At 35.9% G+C, this 18,958-nt stretch overlaps 3 protein-coding genes across 3 annotated transcripts; 1 reads left to right on the forward strand and 2 right to left on the reverse strand.

Moving 5' to 3' along the window:
- Positions 1 to 6,192: 6,192 nt before the first annotated feature.
- LOC6651297 (another transcription unit protein) lies at positions 6,193 to 8,664 on the forward strand. The gene is made up of 4 exons (XM_002073008.4): positions 6,193 to 6,295; positions 6,362 to 6,419; positions 6,490 to 7,123; positions 7,189 to 8,664. Exons 1-4 carry the CDS (start codon positions 6,271 to 6,273, stop codon positions 8,431 to 8,433), a joined length of 1,962 nt encoding a protein of 653 aa, XP_002073044.1. The 5' UTR covers positions 6,193 to 6,270; the 3' UTR covers positions 8,434 to 8,664.
- On the reverse strand, positions 8,659 to 18,891 carry LOC6651101 (CDC42 small effector protein homolog). Its single transcript, XM_002073009.4, has 3 exons — positions 18,833 to 18,891; positions 10,938 to 11,294; positions 8,659 to 9,815 (listed from the first exon to the last, which is right to left on the reverse strand). The coding sequence occupies exons 2-3, from the start codon at positions 11,184 to 11,186 to the stop codon at positions 9,807 to 9,809; spliced, it is 258 nt and encodes an 85-aa protein (XP_002073045.1). The 5' UTR covers positions 11,187 to 11,294; positions 18,833 to 18,891; the 3' UTR covers positions 8,659 to 9,806.
- On the reverse strand, positions 15,651 to 18,884 carry LOC6651102 (DPH4 homolog). The gene is made up of 2 exons (XM_002073010.4): positions 18,833 to 18,884; positions 15,651 to 17,111 (listed from the first exon to the last, which is right to left on the reverse strand). Exon 2 carries the CDS (start codon positions 17,109 to 17,111, stop codon positions 16,461 to 16,463), a length of 651 nt encoding a protein of 216 aa, XP_002073046.2. The 5' UTR covers positions 18,833 to 18,884; the 3' UTR covers positions 15,651 to 16,460.
- Positions 18,892 to 18,958: the final 67 nt, after the last annotated feature.

Genomic DNA, 18,958 nt, shown 5'->3' on the forward strand with positions numbered 1-18,958 from the left:
TTCAGTCTCTACGATTCTGTCAATGCTCAAGGTGGCTTTGACAGAAATGTAGATTGGGACGTGGTTGCCATATGCTGCAGCCTTTTAGGTTTCCCGCCCGAGGAGCTGAAGAGTTTGTACGCCTCGTTGTTGCTGCCATTTGAGCGTGTTGAGGCTCCAAAAACTCGGGAGCTGAATTTGCTCGGCATTCCCATCTGGTGGGACGATGGGGTATACATTTCTCCCTATAATCGAGGCGTTCGTTTTAGGAGCTACCCGTTTTCCAAAAGGACGGTTGCAGCAGTTATGCTTCGAGTGTATCAGAAGTACTATATTACTTCTCCAAACCGGCATGAATTCCGGGTGAAAGATTCCTGGATTTATATTTGCGGATATAAACCAGATCGATTCATTAAAATAATACAAAATTTCAAATAATGTAATATATAATAACATATTAATAACATATATGTAAGTATACCAGTGAATATATAAATTCATAAAATATGTTCACTGGGTTCAACGTCAACATGGCGCAAGACTGTTGTGTCTTTCCGTCTTAAATCTTAACATATATGTACATCTAAATTAAATGCTATTTTATTAAATCTAAATAAATACATTAAATCTAAATATATACATAAATTAAATACAATATAATACATACATTGAATCTTAAATCTATTATCTATACATATATTTTGTGGCCTCGTATACCAGGAAAGCCGCAATTCCAGACACAGACCTCGACTCCTCGAGCGAGGTCAAAATAATTATTATTGTCCAATATTCTCTCCATTAGCATGTCCAGTCTACCCTTCAGCTGTATCAGCTCTTCTTGGCCAAGGTCCGTGAGCGCTGGAAGTTGATTTAAATTAAACTTAAACATTTTAAATTATTTTAGTACCCGTTACTTATCTGTGACCTTTCGCTTTTGCAAAGTGTTTTTAATTTTTACCCGTTACTTATCTTGGATTTCGGCGCGCTTTACGTTTCAAATAATGTTCAATGTTCCGATTTTGTGATCCACTTGTAACAGAAACTAAATTGTCGCTTTCTTGGGACGGCAAGAAAACTGTTTGTTGGAACGGAAACAGCATTGTGCAAATGCCAACATTATCATTTGCGTTATTAGAAATAAACAACATGGATTCTTCAAACTTTTCCGTGACTTTCTACTAAACATTATACAAAAATTTGTTAAGAAAATTTGGATTAAGGTATTATTTAACAATACAGACGTATATAAACTATATAAGAAATTAAACTAGAGTAAGCTTGTGCAATCCAAAAAAACATAAATTTACTTGGTATTTGAAAAGAAATGAGAGCACTAAAAAATCCCTAATTTCCCAATAATCCATTTGCTTCACCGAAATTATGAACTAGATCTCTCACTGTAACTTAGTATTGTTTAACTTTCTATTCAATGACAAAACTATTGTAAATATTCTTCAAGCTAATCACTTTTTATACCCTTGCAGAGCGTATTATAAAATTGGTCAGATGTTTGTATCTCACAGAAGGAGACGTTTCCTACCCCATAAAGTATATATATTCTTGATCAGCATGAGAAGCTGAGTTGATATAGCCATGACTGTCTGTCCGTCCGTCTGTGCGTATGCATTTTACTCAGCCATCTTATGAGCTATTACCATCAAATCAACGGAGCACACCCATACACACACAGACGCAACGCTACATGAACTGTATGTGTATGCGTGACGTGCTTTGCTTGGGGAATGATGGAAGAAGAAGAACAAATTTGAGTAAAATGAGTAAAAATGTTTTGTTTGTGTATTGATGAATTAAGTTGCAGGGAAAGAAATTTCAAAAAGTAAAAATATTATTCCCAAGGAGGATTGGTAAAAATATATGAGGAAACATTCAGAGAAGCGTCACAAAGAAAAAACCGCTCAATAAAGCTTAACATTGCAAAGTTATCCAAGAAACATGGCAACACATCCCAGTTCAGCATTGATGGACTCGGTGCAGCCCAGGTGAAAACTGTCGAGAAACGGTTGCTGAATTCCTAATTGCTTAATTTATATTTGAATGTAAACGATCTTTTTTATTTCCTTATTCTGATCTTTAAGTTGCATGGTCACACCTTTTTTGGCTGATACAATATAAAGCGTCTGTTGAAATAAGAATGTATGTTGAGTTTAGTTAATTGCTTATTGGCCAACAGAAAACATTACATGGAGTAAAATAAATCTAATTTTAATTAAAACGAACCAACAAAGTTATTTTTTGTAACATCACCAATAATTAATGCAGTACCAAGTATTAAGTCCTAAGAACCAAAGGTGACCTGAATTTGAAGTTTCAAATAATGAAATAAAAGTTGTTTGTGTATGTCAAAAAATTTTAAATAAATTTTCTTTATTTCAAATCCATTATAATCTTAAATCTTAACATATACATCTAAATTAAATGTTATCTTATTAAATCTAAATATATACATACATTAAATCTAAATACAATATAATCTTCATCTAAATGAAACATATGTACATTGAATATTAAATCTATTACCCATCCATATATTTTGAGGCCTCATACACCAAGAAAGCCGCAATTCCAGACAGAGACTTCGACTCCTCGAGCGACATCTGAGGGACATGCCGGATGGCCACCATCCCATACTGCTCCAGCTTGTCGTTGATTAGGCTCGACAAGTTAAAGTGAATGTCCTCTATGGCGAATATAGTCTTCAATATGTCCTCCGCGGCGCTGACGAAGTCCCAAATGAGCGCCAAGTTTTCATATCTTCGCGACCGACAACTGTCGCGGATCATCTGTAGCTGGTTTCGGAATGTTTCTTTCGTGTATAACGTTGACAACAATTCCTGCAGCACCTGTGTCGCGTATGGATCTGGGCACTCCTTTTTATTCAATGTGCGCATCAGGTGTGTGCCATCATAAATCACCGTCGGCGTCTTGATGAAGCGCCGCAACGATTTTAGCGCCTGCATGTTAACAGGAGCGCGATCGCTCACAATCGCTACGACGTTGCGAGACAAGTGCCAAGTCACCCTCAAGAGAACGCCCTGTAGGTCGTCGGCGTTGCTAATCTGCAAGGACAAATACAAAAATAATTATATATTATTATATACATATATTATATTAAAAAATATATTAACTTACATATTTGCGCTTATTGGGCATACCACATCGACTGGCAGCATAGACAAGCGTGAGCTTCCTAGAGTGAACGGTCACGAGGAGGACGCGCTTATTGGGCATACCACATCGACTGGCAGCATAGACAAGCGTGAGCTTCCCAGAGTAAACGCTCACGAGGAGGACGACGAAAATCTGAAAAATATATATGAAATGTATTACATATATTACATACAAACATACATACATATGTTTATAGCTTTAAGCTGGACTTACGCATTCACAACGTAAACGGGTGCACCTGACGCACCCACAATTCGTCTATATTTAGGCTGTAAGCCTGCGACGCCTTCATTAGCGCCAACGCTCCGGGGTCAAAGTAGTCATAGTCCACAATTCTCTCCATTAGAATGTCCAGTCTACCCTTCAGCTGTATCAGCTCTTCTGGGCCAAGGTCCGTGAGTCCTGGAAGTTGATTTAAATTAAACATTTTATTTTTTATTAATACCTATTACTTATCCTGTTTCAAATCCTGTCGCTCTTCGCTGTTCAAATCGCTTTTAAAGTGTTTTACCGTTACCATTTGGCGCACAAAAGTCGTTCCAACGCTGAAGTTCTTCAACCATCGATAGTTTTGTCTGGCTTTTATTTTTTAATTAATTAATTTTACCAATATAACTAATATCATGTATACATAATATCATTTTATAGGGCATTTAGATCTTTTAACATTTTAATGAGTCTGGCAAATTAATATTTATGCGTTCCCGCCAGTTCAACGGAGTCAGAACGCATTTTTAGCAAGGCAGGAGAAATAATTTCCCAAAGAAGAACGGCATTGAAGCCAAAAAATGTAAATATTTTATTGTTTTTAAACAAAAACGTTTATTTACAAGATGAAACATCTGATTAATTATAAGTTCTACAACCTAAAAAAAAACTGAAACAAAACGAATAGCTTTTTTAGTATTTAGAAATACAATGAAAAATCTATTATTATTAAGAATCTACTAAAACAATGAATTTATTAGCTTTTTGATTTTTAATAAATGAAGTTTTCCATCGATGGAAAAACCATCGAGTGGAGCCGCCATCGATGGTTTTGTAACGGAAACAGCTTTGTGCCAATATTATTTTTTGCTTTTTATTTGGAAATAAACATGGATTCTGCAAACTTTTCTTGCCAATTTTGTGAATACAAAAGCAAAAGAAAATTTTTTATCAGGCATATCACAAATGAAATTTCATCGGTGTCACATTCTGAGGCCTTCGCGGCACCTGAGCCATTGGCGCCAATTGATTGGTCAATGGCGTCACCAGAAGTAGAAGAGACCGTTGAAATGGAGCCACCTGTCCAACTCCTCGAAGTGGTGAATATCGAACCAGATGGGGTAGAACCCAAGGAAAGCGGCTACAAGTGGCAAACTTTGACATACGACAAAAAATAAATTTTTTGAAAGACTGGGCGACGATATTCAAGTGCCCAGTGATATTGTTAAGGCATATCCCCATATATGCCTTTTTAGGTAAGTTAGCCATTTCTATTTGTCACATTCATACATTTGTACTTATAAATGTCTGTAAATCTTTCAGTCTCTACGATTCTGTCAATGCTCAAGGTGGCTTTGACAGAAATGTAGATTGGGACGTGGTTGCCATATGCTGCAGCCTTTTAGGTTTCCCGCCCGAGGAGCTGAAGAGTTTATACGCCTCGTTGTTGCTGCCATTTGAGCGTGTTGAGGCTCCAAAAACTCGGGAGCTGAATTTGCTCGGCATTCCCATCTGGTGGGACGATGGGGTATACATTTCTCCCTATAATCGAGGCGTTCGTTTTAGGAGCTACCCGTTTTCCAAAAGGACGGTTGCAGCAGTTATGCTTCGAGTGTATCAGAAGTACTATATTACTTCTCCAAACCGGCATGAATTCCGGGTGAAAGATTCCTGGATTTATATTTGCGGATATAAACCAGATCGATTCATTAAAATAATACAAAATTTCAAATAATGTAATATATAATAATATATTAATAACATATATGTATGTATACCAGTGAATATATAAATTCATAAAATATGTTCACTGGGTTCAGCGTCAACATGGCGCGCACCACTGATGTCATTTCAGCTTTTTTCCAGCCAGATCTGGCTGTTTTGGAAATGAGATTGCGGGAAAAATTTGAAAAGAGCGAAATATATATACTTTTTTAATTTTACTTTTTCTCAACTTGGTGAGTTGTTTCTATCGCATTTCACAATGATTTTGAGAAAGAAATCAAAGCATTGAGCATTAAATCCTTAGAAGAAAAAAATCTAAGAGAATGCTGCACGGGTTTTGTAGTGGAGCCGGTCAAACAGTTGAAGCAAAGTTAAATATTTAATTATTTTTATTTAATTGTTATAAATACAATTTTGTCAATTTTAGATTGCCGGACAACTTTAATATATTAAAACAGATTGATGCTATTTCTGTTGAAAACATCTTGAAAATCAAAAACAAAAGCATCACTCCGATCCTGGAGTATTTTAATACTCCCAATATTGACCAAATTGAACGTAAGTACTATAAAGTTAGGCAAGTACAATGGAAAAATGTCTACGACACGGTTAAGTTCTGAAATAAAGTACTAAAATACCGGGATTCTGGCGGAAACTGCAGATTTCATGAATTGTCTTTAGTTGCTCTTCAAATATTGTCACTGCCTTGGTCGAATGCCGAAGTGGAGAGGGTTTTTAGTTAAGTGAATTTGGTTAAATCCAAAATCCGAAATAGGATTACGTTAAGCGCTATATTAAGCATAAGGTTTATATTTATATATATATTTTTAAATTAGAAATTAGCCTATCTAAAATTTTAGGTATGGACTGCACCGAGAAAACAAATGCTGTTTTGATTACCAGCTACCGCCCAGCTGTCTAAATAAAATAGAACAGAGAGAATATTATACGAGCGATAAGGAAGATATTAAAAATCTAGTAAAAATTCAATATTTAAAAATCAGTTTTTTCCCCGGAGATTCAGCTATTTTTTAGCTGTTTTCTTGAGTCGATTCAGCTGTTTTGGCCTAACAAAAATGACATCACTGGCGCGCACTAGTCTTTGCACAACAGGGCTGTTTTTTTCTTGCCGCCGTTTAAGAATTTGTTAGGTTGACAATATATTGAATTATGGGAGATTCAGATGAAGAAAGTGGTAAGGCTATCAATATTTCTTATCCTATGTTCAAGTTTTCTATACATATACTTTGCGTTTTTTCAGGCTCATCCGGCTCAAGTCGCAGTGGCAGCCGCAGTCGGAGTGGCACACCGCAAGCCAGGTAAGAATAAATCGTAGGAATATGATGAACTGATGTGTTCATGTTTCGTTTCTTTTTGCTTGTTTGGCAGATCTCCAGGAAGTCGCAAGTCTGGCAGTGGCAGCGACCGTTCCCGTTCCCGCTCAAAATCAAGATCTTCACGTTCAGGTTCGGGTTCTCCACGTAGTGCCCGATCTGGATCTGCACAGAGCCATCAATCCAGGGGATCTGCTCGGAGCAAACGTTCCGGCTCGGCCCAAAGTGGTGGTGGCTCCAGGAGCCGTAGTCGTAGTGGAACTCGCACACCAAATAGTAAACGCTCTGCATCCCGGTCTCGATCAAGGTCCCGCAGTGGCAACGAGTCTCGCTCCAACTCACCTAATCTTCAGATTGACGACGAGCGCGCCAGATCGAAAAGCAAGAGCCCTAGTCGTAGCCAGACTGGCAGTCGTGCTTCCAGATCGCGATCAAAATCTGCAACACCACGCTCCAAATCGGGATCTCCGTCCCGTAGCCGTAGTCGGAGTCGGAGTGCATCTGGGTCTGGCAGTGATATAGGAGTATCTAAGAAAAAGGCACGACGTACTAGTGGAGGGTCAGGCTCCGGCTCAGATAGGGAGAAACGTAAAAGTGGTAGCGGCAGTGACATGGACACATCGCCCACAAAAGCAAAGAAGTCTCGTTTAATTGACTCGGACAGTGATAGTGATAGAGGAACGGATCAGGTAATAATTGTTCTCCGCCATAGGATTATATTGTTTTACCAGTGGCTTCTTCATTAAAATTTCAGACAAAGAAAGCGCCGGCAGCCTCTGACATATTCGGCGACGCTGATGATATTAGTGACGATGATGATAATGATGGTGGTGGCCCAGCCAACAGAGAATCGGGTCGTTCACGCAGTCGCAGTATGACCAGGTCGCGTTCGAGGAGTCGTTCGGTTAGTCGCTCACGCTCCCGATCTAGATCACGCTCACCTGATCCCAGAGGCTCCCAATTGGAGTCGGCACGTAAGGAAGATGAACCCGAACCGTTGCCTGAAACTCGCATCGATGTGGAAATCCCACGAATATCAGCGGACCTGGGCAAGGAGCAGCATTTCATCAAATTACCCAATTTTTTGTCAGTGGTGACTCACCCTTTTGATCCAGACACCTACGAGGATGAAATAGATGAGGAGGAAACCATGGATGAGGAAGGTAGACAGCGCATCAAGCTGAAAGTAAGCAACACCATCCGTTGGCGTGAGTTTATGAACAACAAAGGGGAAATGGAACGAGAATCGAATGCGCGCTACGTGCGTTGGTCCGATGGGAGCATGTCACTTCATTTGGGCAATGAAATATTCGACGCTTACCGCCAGCCACTGCTGGGCGATCATAATCATTTGTTTATACGTCAGGGAACAGGTCTACAGGGTCAGTCTGTCTTCCGTACAAAGCTGACCTTCAGACCTCATTCCACCGAATCGTTTACTCACAAAAAGATGACCATGTCACTGGCAGATCGCTCTACCAAAACAAGTGGCATCAAGATTCTTACACAGGTTGGCAAGGATCCAACCACAGATCGTCCAACTCAACTCAAAGAGGAGGAAGCCCGTTTGCGTCAGGCCATGCGAGATCAGCATAAGGCGCAGCCCAAGAAAAAGAAGGCTGGAGCCGGTGAGCAGCTCAGTGGAGGCGGCAATTCGTCATACCAACACGACGATGGAAGCGATGATGAGAATGCCATCAGTTTAAGTGCTATCAAGAATCGCTATAAGAAAAGTTCCGGCCCATCCGAACCCAAAGCATCTACTATTTACTCATCCGACGATGATGAGGGCTCTGACTTTGAGGCCCGTCGCAGCAAAAAAGTTGACAAGGCCAAGGCCAGCAAAGCATTGCGCGATTCTGACAGTGAATCCGATGATGTAAATGACAAGAGCGGCGGCCGGGAAGGATCTCCCAGTGGCAGCGGTGGAAGCAGCAAATCTGGTAGTGAGAGCGGCAGCGGTTCTGGCAGCGGATCTGGTAGCGATAACGATGATTAATGTAGACGACCATCGTCAATATGGCCGATAGATTATGTTCTTTAGTATTAAATAAAATCATAAACTAAAAACTATCAAGCACCTTGAAATTTTTATGTTAAAAAATAAGTTTTGAAACAGAATTCGGCTATTCAAGAGACATTTACCTGAACAATTAGCGATTATCATTCACTTTTCCCCATTTATAGTTCCAATAGCATTTGCTAATAAAAAAAACACTTAACATTTAAACTTTTGTTTGGTTGTTTCTTTTAAATACATTTATATATATTTTTTTTCATAAATTATTGCTTAAATATTTTGTTTATACAATTAGTCTATGCGCTTAAACCCCATCGTATGTATTATCTTTTCCCTCCTTTATTTAGATAGCTACAATCGCATTTGTTTCTTCTTGTATATACTATATACAGATATCTCTCTTTGTATATATATATAAATATTTTCATCTTTGTTTATCCGGTGTATATAAAATTGCTTTTTTAGTTACAAAAAGGTACTCGATCTTTAACTTTTGCATTCTTTTACTTTTTGCTCTTGACACAAAACTTATTCGAGTTATGGAAAAATATTTGAAATATTGAATACAAAAATTTGATTGTGCGACAATTTACGTAACTATGGTTGATTTTCTGATTTGTTTTTTGTTTTTCATTTTAAAATACAATTCACAACATTTATGCTTATATAATGTAAATGCTAATTCAGATTCTTGAACAGACTTTTCTTAAATTGAATGGATGAATCGATCTCTCGTCGTTTGTGCCAGGTTTAACAAAATAAGGCAAAACCTCCTCATGCCCGGCAAAGATAAAGGAAATCCGTAAAATTATCCTCTGTTTTTTTTGTTCATTAATATTAAGTACAATCAGTGAAAAATGTTTTTGTTATAGGGAAGAGGAGGAGGAGGGATTGGGTCCTGAGGCCATCTCTCTGGATTGTTAAATGTATTTGTTGTTTGATTGGCACACTTTTTCTTCTCATTTGCGATTTTTCATCTAGCTAATACTCACAAATAAAGAAAAAGCAGTGCTAAGAAGTTGGAAAATGGGCTTTGATCGGATCGTTTAGGTCGAAGGTCCATTATCATCATTATAGCTGGTCATCCATTTGCCATAAACTTATATTATATATGTATGTATGTATGTATATATGGAGTCCATTGTCTGTCTGTCACCCATTTTCCTCTTCTCGCTGGTCTTTGCCTGATAAGACACGCTAGCATTTAACAAAGAATTTATATAAAAAGTTTGTTTTGTTGTTTTTGTAAAATATACATATATGGAGAATTGCACGAAATGCATTTTGTAGCGCCCGAACCCAGACAAATTTTACGCCATGATGAGACACGGAGGAGAGAGTGAGAAGCTCCTTCAGCAGGCCTGCAAAAAAAAAAAACAAAGAAATATATCGTATATTGTAGTAGGTATATAGTAAGTTAAGTTTCTCTTGTTGTCAGCTGTGTTTAAGCGACGTACTAGACCGTGGCCACCTTATTGTTTCTATGCGCGACATTGGGCGTGGCATATCGAGACGTAGCTAAGCAGTTTGAAACCAAGTGGAGGGGTGAACCGATGTTATCATCGTATAAATGGTTGTTTGGCATGAAACTCAACCAAATTAGGGTGGGGAATAACCTCATTAAAGTTTATCAAACCGAAATGTGTGTGTTCAGGAAAAGGATTGATATTAATTAGGGTGAAAAAAATCAATCAAAGAAAACTGTGCGAACCACTTGTAATTATTTGAACTTAAAGACAGACTTTAACTAAATATAGTTTATTTACGTCTAATAGAAGTAGATCTCTTTAAAAAGCAAACATAGACTATATTTTTGATAAGAACGCATTTCAAGGCATAACTATACTAATTTTTATGCGATTTTTATGAAATTTAATAGGCTAATAGCTTTTGATAACAGATTTTACTGTCTGTATCAAAATTACAATAACTTAAATTGCTTAAAATTGCTTAAAAAATCAACCTCCGACCTCACAAGAATCTACACTTCAAACTTATTTGGCTTTATCTCTATAGTCTTCGAGATCTAGATGTTTACACAGAAGGACATGGCCAAAAGTAAATATTATGAGATCGTAAATGCTTTCTTTTGCTTGGATATTCAATTTGGTGACTTTTGTAAACCATTTAACTCAATGGATTCCCGTCTTATAAACTTCTGGCTAGTGTCAGAGACTTTTGAGAAGTTGCAACAAACAAACGAATCAAATTAGCACAAATCGTAGCCACATCAAATAGACAAATCAATCAAATATCAAATATAATATATGTATATGTTTATGGGTGTGCCTATACTTATGTATGTATATACATATACAACTTGATTTATATATGGATAGAGGTGCTAAAATAACCAAATGGTTTTAAATTTCCATAGCTGGAATCTCGGCGTGATTCGCACATTATAAAATCTATATGTATATGTACATATATACATATTTTGCGACTTTGAACCAGATCAAGTGGCCAACCACCCAACTTACGTGCAACGATTGTATCGAATTCGCTTCATAGCCGCCCTTGCCCTGCATTTGTGTTGATATCGCATTGAGGCGATTGGCAGATAGCTCCACGTCGGCGGATCCAATGTGACCGGTGTGAACAAAATTTGTGGGATTACCAATCATAGAACGATCGATGCGCAGGCGTTGATGTGGACGACGTGAGGGGGAGCGTTGCTGTTGGAAACAGCAGGAAAACCATTGTAGCCAAATCTCACCAGTCGATGCCATTTTGTGCTGTTGCTGAACTCTTGTTCTACTGGCTGGACGCGTTTCAGTCTCAATGATGATGCTGTCGATGCCAGCGCCGCTTCCGGCCAGGATGACAGAATTTCTTCTCTGAAAAAAAAGCCAGATGATAAACAATTAGTTATATGATGCTCTAGAAAACCAATAGACTACAGAGATCGGACAAATATATGTACATATGTATGTATAGTCAATGTAATGTAATGTTCTTCCCATTTCTTGCTCTACTTGTGGTACACTTTTCACTTGGCTAAACGCAGACACCATCACCTCAACTCAACACAACTCAAAATATACGCAATCGGCACGAATTTGCAACAAACAAGATACAAAAACAAAACAAAACCCTCCAAATAGAACAACAGATTGTTGTTGCTGCTGCCCCGTAGGCAGCAACACGTTGCAAATAAAAGCAGCACTTAATTGCCCAGCTTGGTATAATTAAAATCGAGGGAAAGACTTTTTAAGAATCGACGTAGACAAAAGAAATGGCAGCAACAGCAAAATATATACATACCTACATACATATATGTATATACATATATTTACATACTCACTGACTAAGCGTGCATTTTGTTGTTGTTGTGTTTTAAATGATAATCACTCAGCAGATCTTGGGCCAAGTCTTTGGGGAGCTGAACGAGTTTTGTGGCCAATCTGAAGTTTTGTTTTCCCTTTATTTAGCACTCTGCACTCAAAGCCAACTCACTTGAATAAATACTAGTAGACGAGAGGGGAGATGGTAAAGAAAACGATTCATTTGCTTTTTTATTTATATTAATCAGCTGTTTATTTCCGCCCCTCTCCCTGTTCCTGATGATGATTCATTGATAAAATTCAAATGAATTACCAAAACTCTTCTTGACAACATTCAATATGCAAGTGTGAAGACAAAGATATGAGATAGAGAAATTAGATAACTGATATATATGGAAATTAAGAACGTTTTAAAAATATATGGAAATTAAGAACGTTTTTAAATCATTATTAAAATAAGAGCATTTAATGTCTAAATTAGTCTAAAATAAAAAATCTGTTTAGGTGCGTAAACTTTTCGGAATTTCTTGGCTTTACAGAGTCTAAGTTAACTTTTGTGCAAGTCAACAAACTATTTTGCTAATTACTTATGAAGTCTTTGTCAAGTCTTTTAAATATTTACATAGTAAATTTCGTAAACCAGATTGTCTAGTACTTATACTTAAACTTATAATACTACTATGTAAATATTTAGAAAATGAATAACCAATAACATTTTATTTAAACTTACATCACAAAAAATCGTAGATTTAAGATTCAAAAAATAACTTTAAAAACTAATTATGATTAAAAACGATTAGAAACCAAAGAAATAGTAGAACATAAGTATAAGACAAATTTTCCTTAATATAATTCTCAAATGTGGATTGGTGCTTTTATTTATGACAGATAGGATAAAGATAAAATGAAATTGACAAAATTTGACGTCTAAAATGTTTTTTTAAACGTAGCCTAAGAATTTCGGTGGCTAACTGAAAGAGGTATCCATTTAATCTGGCTAATGAGACATTTGTTCATGACAACATTTGTATTTGCCAAAACTTCACTCACTTAAATAGAGAACTGGCAAGGATGGCAAATCCCTTAACAACTTTGCAATGAAATTTCCATATAAAAAATTTGGAAAAAAAGGAAAACTGTGTACATTTATGTATTATCTCAGTTCTTAATATTTTCAAATAATATTCAATGACAATTAATAATTGATTTAATGAGGTGTGGAAATTTCCTGGATAATATAATTTGACTCTGGCTTCCAGGCAAAACTTCTAAAGCTTTCTACTACCTACTAGATGTCGATCGGTTGTTGTTATTTTATGTTTTTTTTACCGGTGTCTTTATTTATTTTTTCTTTCCCCTGTTAAGCAATTAAGCTGCTCAAGCGTCTTTTAATGCGAAGTGAAAACAAAATGAAAGTGGAAAGATGTGGAGATGGAGACAAAGTGATGAGGAGTTGAAGAAGTTGGCTTTTGGTTTTCATGTAACGTAGAATGTACATATGAGCAGCTGGTATCTAAAATCGCAACGCGTGTCAAGACACTCAAACACACAACATCAAGAAATTTGAGGGCTTAGAGGAAATTCGACTTGTGCGATAATTAAATACCCTTTCTCATCAAATAAGTATTTGTTTTGTTTTTTTTTTCTTTTCTTTTGTCGTCTTGAAGCTTCCACAGATTCGGTCCATTGACCTTGCAACACTGGTCAAATTCTTGATGACAATTATTATTAAAAGCGGAGATTTTTCAAAATTACCGCCAATGTCCGCCACAGAATACAGAACAAAGAAGAAACGAATAAAAACCATTATAGATAAATTCCCATTATTTTAAAGAAAAACAGAGAGAGGGAGTGAGAGGGAGAGAATTAGTTGAATTAGTTTTATTAATTAAGCTCATTATGCTAATGTGATAAATAATTAGATTATTGTCTTACATAGTATTTTATCGTGTAAAAATTGGTAGCTTATTGGCTGGCACTGCTTTGGCAAGCAGTTTCCTATTCCTAGCAAAATTATTGCTGGAAAACTAGGAAATCATTGTAGTAAAACTATTTTTATGACCACCTTAAAATATAGTTCTAGGTACAAAAACTCATGATATTAGCGAGATAGTTTTCGATTCCAAAAATTTACCAGTTTTAAATTCAAATTTTCATTATATTAAATGGGTTATAATATGTTTATATTTAATATTTCATAATATTCTAATGACGGCTGCTTAAAAAGTGATTCAAATACGTCTAACTTTACCCCAATTAGAAGTCTCAAACTTAAAGGTATCGTTTTTTAAAAGAAAATCCGACTAAACTCTGTGTCTAAACGACTTAGTCAGCGAATGCATTAAAGCGTTTCCATTTTTTTTTTATGTGTCAAAAGGTTATTCAAGTAAGAGAGCGAGACAGAGAGAGTGATATTCCACAAGATAAAGGGTTGACCTGCTTCTACATTAATTAACACGATAAACGGATCAAGTGTTGTCTGTTGGCTACAATAGAAAATGAAAGCAATACACTGTCTAATTACACAGGCCTACAAAAATTAAATTCCAAAGTAAATTCAAAAGTCCATATAAACCATACGTTTTGAATAATGTTTTTTTATGAATTTCAAGTAGAATGAAAACTTCGGAAGCTGCCCTCCTCCAGGTATCAATCGAAAGGACGCACCTACCGCAACACAGTTAAACGGATGTACAAATTGATAAAAATAAAAAACTCTGAATACTTTCGACTGCGTAAATAGCTGCGTTGGATTGCAAATCACTTGGCAATAATCATAAACAAATGGCTTTCCAATGAGTTCTGGACTCGGTTCTTCTTCTCCTCCCATTCCAACAATTCGTATAAACATTGTCTGTTTCCTCAGTATTTTTTTTGCACCGCTGCTGACATCATCAGCCCCAGACCCAGCCCCAGTCCCAGCAGCAGCAGCAACCGCCGACCGGCATTCGGGCGAGGTTAATGAATTTTGTATAGCAAAAATAATAATTTTAAACAAAAGCAGACAAAGTAAAAATTGAACGAATATACAAGTGATTATAATTATATCTACTTTATATGGTCAGTTCGTGCTGGGAACGGGGGGAAACTGTAAAAGGTGAAACTGGCAGGTTATTTGAGTAAAGAAATTGTTATATGTATTTTGACAGTTAAAATTTAATTATTATATATACATTATTAAATTGAAATTTTAGAGCTTTTCGAAAATTTAGGCAATGTCATGTGGGTGGTAAAATATATTTCAGGTAGGTGGAAATAACTTTCTCACTGTGACATACTTCTTTTTAACTACTAAATATCATAGCCATTTAAGAAATAAGATCTGATTAAGACAACATTTTATATAAGAAACTCTATAATTGTTAAATTGAATGGTTTTTTTAACAGATCTAGGTCAAATATTTGCCATTTTGTTTGACAATTTATTACCTTTTAATGATCATTTCACTATATCATTAAGGCTCGTAATTATATGATCAAAAAATTAAAGCAAGCAATTTCAGTAAACTTCTCTTAATAGTTCGAAATCGGAGAAATTAAACTAAGTAATCGAAAACCAAACCATTTTTAAGGCAAAGTGGCCATATCTGTGTAAAATGGAAAACGACCAAAGGCTATGAAATATAAAAATTTCCAGCTCCGATTGAAGAAGCCTAAAAATGGCCAAATGAGAAATTTTCAACCGAAAGATAATATTTTTAAATTGCAAGAACTATTTCCCTGTTCCCTGTTTTCTGGATTCAGGGTATTCAAATTTCAATTTCGGTTAACGTTTGGCACTGCAATTGAGGCCTTTTCTTATTAAAATAAATAGAAATTCTTAGTTCTTTTTTATCACTTTTAAAAATATAAAAGAAAAAATACAAATTGAAACTTCAGTCATCATTTATAATTGTATGAACAGGGTTTATTCAATAAAAATATGAGTATATTATCACATGTTATGAGTTTAGTCTGCACACATTGCGTATACGTTATTATTGGCTTAAAAGAACTTCTCGATGAATCAAAAATCTTTGTATAATGTCGTTTCCCTACGACTTTCAATTACGGGGAATCCATTGTTATTACAAATACTATATATATTTCTGAAACTGAAATGAAATTAAATCAAGCAAACCATTCACATACAAATAAGTATGTAAATATCAGTCTTACATCACTTTCGGTAAACAAGAGACATGAGATTAGCAAAAGAAAGGGGTCGGGTCCGGTCCGTACAATAAAACGACATTTGTCTGCCGTTGGCTCCCGTCCGTTTGGTTGTTTAATAACGTGTTTTGCATATCAAGAGAGAATGTGAGAGAAAGAAAGGGACAGACTCACTATGTGTTTATGAAAAGCCAAGCCAAAGTTCAAGAAACCAATAAACTGGTCATAAAACAATACAGAAAAAAGGCCTTTAACAATAGCAGCTTATTTCTATAGTTTTTAATCAGAATGGATATTAATATAGGATATAATAGAGTTTCGGTATATCTTAAGGTCCCGCAATTTCCGGCACACACACACACAAACACACACATACACAACTATATCGAAATCAAGTTAAATTGCGAATCAATATAGTAACTCTAAAGCCCTCTTTTATCTATGGTTGACCCAACCGGTAACGATACTTGAAAGTTTTGAAATTGAAATGCGTTTTTAATGGACAATAAAAAAGAAGTAGAAAAGACCCGTGTTTAGCGTTTCATACAATATTTTTTCTTTCGTCTTTTATTTGTGTTGCTTCACCACAATCACTAAGGAACATTCATTGCACTCGACAATCATTTCACTTGCTGACTCATCATCAGCACTGCCAATGGCAGAGCCAGTTGTGTCTCTTCCATCGACCACATACTGACCGCCGCATCGGCAATCGTACGCATAACTCCACACTTTACTCCGAGCCGTTGTCGTCTTTTTGTCTGATTCGTTTTCTTTTTCCTCCACCACCCTCAAGTTGTTGTCGTTGTCGTCGTCGTCGTCATCATCATCATCCTCCTCCTCTTCTTCCTCCTCAAATTGTCGCATTTCATTTAGCAAGATGTGGGCATAAATGTTGCTATGCTTTTGAAATTTTGACTGCAATAATTCGGCATCATAGTGCTTTCGTCTTATGGGATCTTTAAGTGTCTGCCAAGCCTCGTTTATCGCATTAAATTTACTATGGTTCTCGCTATTTTGGCTCACTAGATTTGGGTCATTGGTCGCATTTACAGTTTCTGTTCGTTTTTGTAGTTCTTTTTCATCGTTTTCTTTTAGTTGTTGTTGTTGTAATTTATCGGGATGACATTGTAGTATTAATTGTTTATAATTATGCTTAAGCTCTTCAAATGTGGCCGTTGGTCTGACATCTAGAAGTTCATAGAAATTCAACGACATCTGCGAATTAAAGTCACAAAAAGAAAGACGAAAATAAAACGATTTTACAATATTAACCAACACATTTTCAAATACTTACATTTAAGATGCTGAAGAAATTGGCGATGGAAATAAACTAAATTCTACCCTATACTCATTTGTGCAAAAAGTACAGGGTATATTATAACAAGTAACACATGAAATGTACTAAAGCATTTGCCGATTAACACTTAGAAACTAAATGATATAGATATCTTAATGTTTATAACTATGTAAGAAAGAACTTACAGGGTTTTAAGTGTATTCATATCTATTACGAATCTCTTAAAATTAAAAGTTAAGTAGAATTATTTTATTATAGCTTGTTAATTATATAAACCGTGGGAATCAAGAAAAGAAGGTAGCTCTACTTCCTTTCGTCAACCAAGACTGATTTCCGCTGCCAAAATGATCGATTACACCCAACAAAATCCACACATAGATCTGCCAATGTAATAAACCGAAAATTCTTAACACATAAATGGGCTTAATTGAATCATCTATGAATGTCTATAGGATTTGTCGTGTTCCTTGTTTTCATAAGTTTACTTAGAAAATGTATAAATTTATGGATCGATTTTTTATAAAAGAACACAAAATCATGTAATTCCACATTAAGTAAGTATATAACAAGTCCTATTGTCTGAAATTTATATTTTATCCGGTGTTTTAGGCATTTTAATCTTTAAATTATCTTATCACTCAATTTTCTTTTAAGTAAATAAAATAAATAAACACATAGTTGCAAAGCATGTTAAGTGTTATTCTTTTTACTTAAAAGTAAAATCATTAATACGTTTTCCAAAAGAATTCGAATAGGATTTTAGGTTACTTACATTGATTAACGCCACTAATTCTTTCTTTATTCGTATGCATATAGACACAACTGCATTTATTTATAGCTCATTCATTTGTTTGTTTACTTGAGACAACAAAAAAGCGAAAGAGACTTGTTCGAATAAAAAAAAGTTTAATTTAATAATGAAAATGAAACAAAATCATTTACCGCCGCGTCCTCGCCCTTGCCCTTAGGGGATACATTTTTCTTTTGTTCTCATAACGGAAATGGACTTGGGGGCAAGGGGCAAGAGAAAAAATAGAGAGTGTTGTGTGATAAAAATGCATTTTTTTTGTCTTTCGATTGCATGTTGTCATTGAATTTACTAAAATTTTATTAGTTGCCGTTATGAGCAGGTTTACAATCCCCATCTTCTACTCCCCTCCTTCTCTCTCCAGTCCCTGTCTATTAACTTGTCACACAGACACGCAAAGTAGAACATATTGTCAAAAAGCAAAAAGTCAAGCCCCAATTGCACTTGGAGCAAGGGGAAACAAGGTCAACAAACTGGTTCGCCAACCAGCAGCAGCCAAAAAATATACTCGTATATGTATACATATATACTTATATGAGAGCGAATGTCGTTGAAATCGGTCGACAACGCATACATTGACCCAATTTCAAAAAAAAATAAAAAAAAAATTAGCAAAAACAACAACTACCAAACGATCCAACACGAGAGAAAGGCAAATTAAAACTATCAGAGGAAACAAATAGACACTGCTGCACCCACATGTAAATTGCATTTTATAGATTTGGATTAATGAAATCTAATTAATTAACAACATGCACGTACATATGTATATATATTCATTTATAGATCTGCTTATATGCCTGTGTCCCTTGTTCCAAAAATGAGACTTACCTTATAAGGTGTATTTCCTGCGCACGTTGTTTTCAATGTGTGCGTTTGTGTGTGTCTGTTTACATATGCGAGGGTGCTGCTTGCCTCTTGAGCGGCTTTTATTTGATAAGTTTTAGTTAACTTTAT

This window comes from Drosophila willistoni, chromosome 3R (assembly GCF_018902025.1).
Source record: "Drosophila willistoni isolate 14030-0811.24 chromosome 3R, UCI_dwil_1.1, whole genome shotgun sequence".
Classification (NCBI taxonomy): domain Eukaryota; kingdom Metazoa; phylum Arthropoda; class Insecta; order Diptera; family Drosophilidae; genus Drosophila; species Drosophila willistoni.

Coding starts and splice junctions, on each gene's coding strand:
- LOC6651297 (XM_002073008.4), top strand. CDS start 6,271: ATGGGAGATTCAGATGAAGAAAGTG. Junction 6,296..6,361: donor AGATTCAGATGAAGAAAGTG/GTAAGGCTATCA, acceptor GCGTTTTTTCAG/GCTCATCCGGCTCAAGTCGC. Junction 6,420..6,489: donor AGTGGCACACCGCAAGCCAG/GTAAGAATAAAT, acceptor CTTGTTTGGCAG/ATCTCCAGGAAGTCGCAAGT.
- LOC6651101 (XM_002073009.4), bottom strand. CDS start 11,186: ATGGCATCGACTGGTGAGATTTGGCTACAATGGTTTTCCTGCTGTTTC.
- LOC6651102 (XM_002073010.4), bottom strand. CDS start 17,111: ATGTCGTTGAATTTCTATGAACTTCTAGATGTCAGACCAACGGCCACA.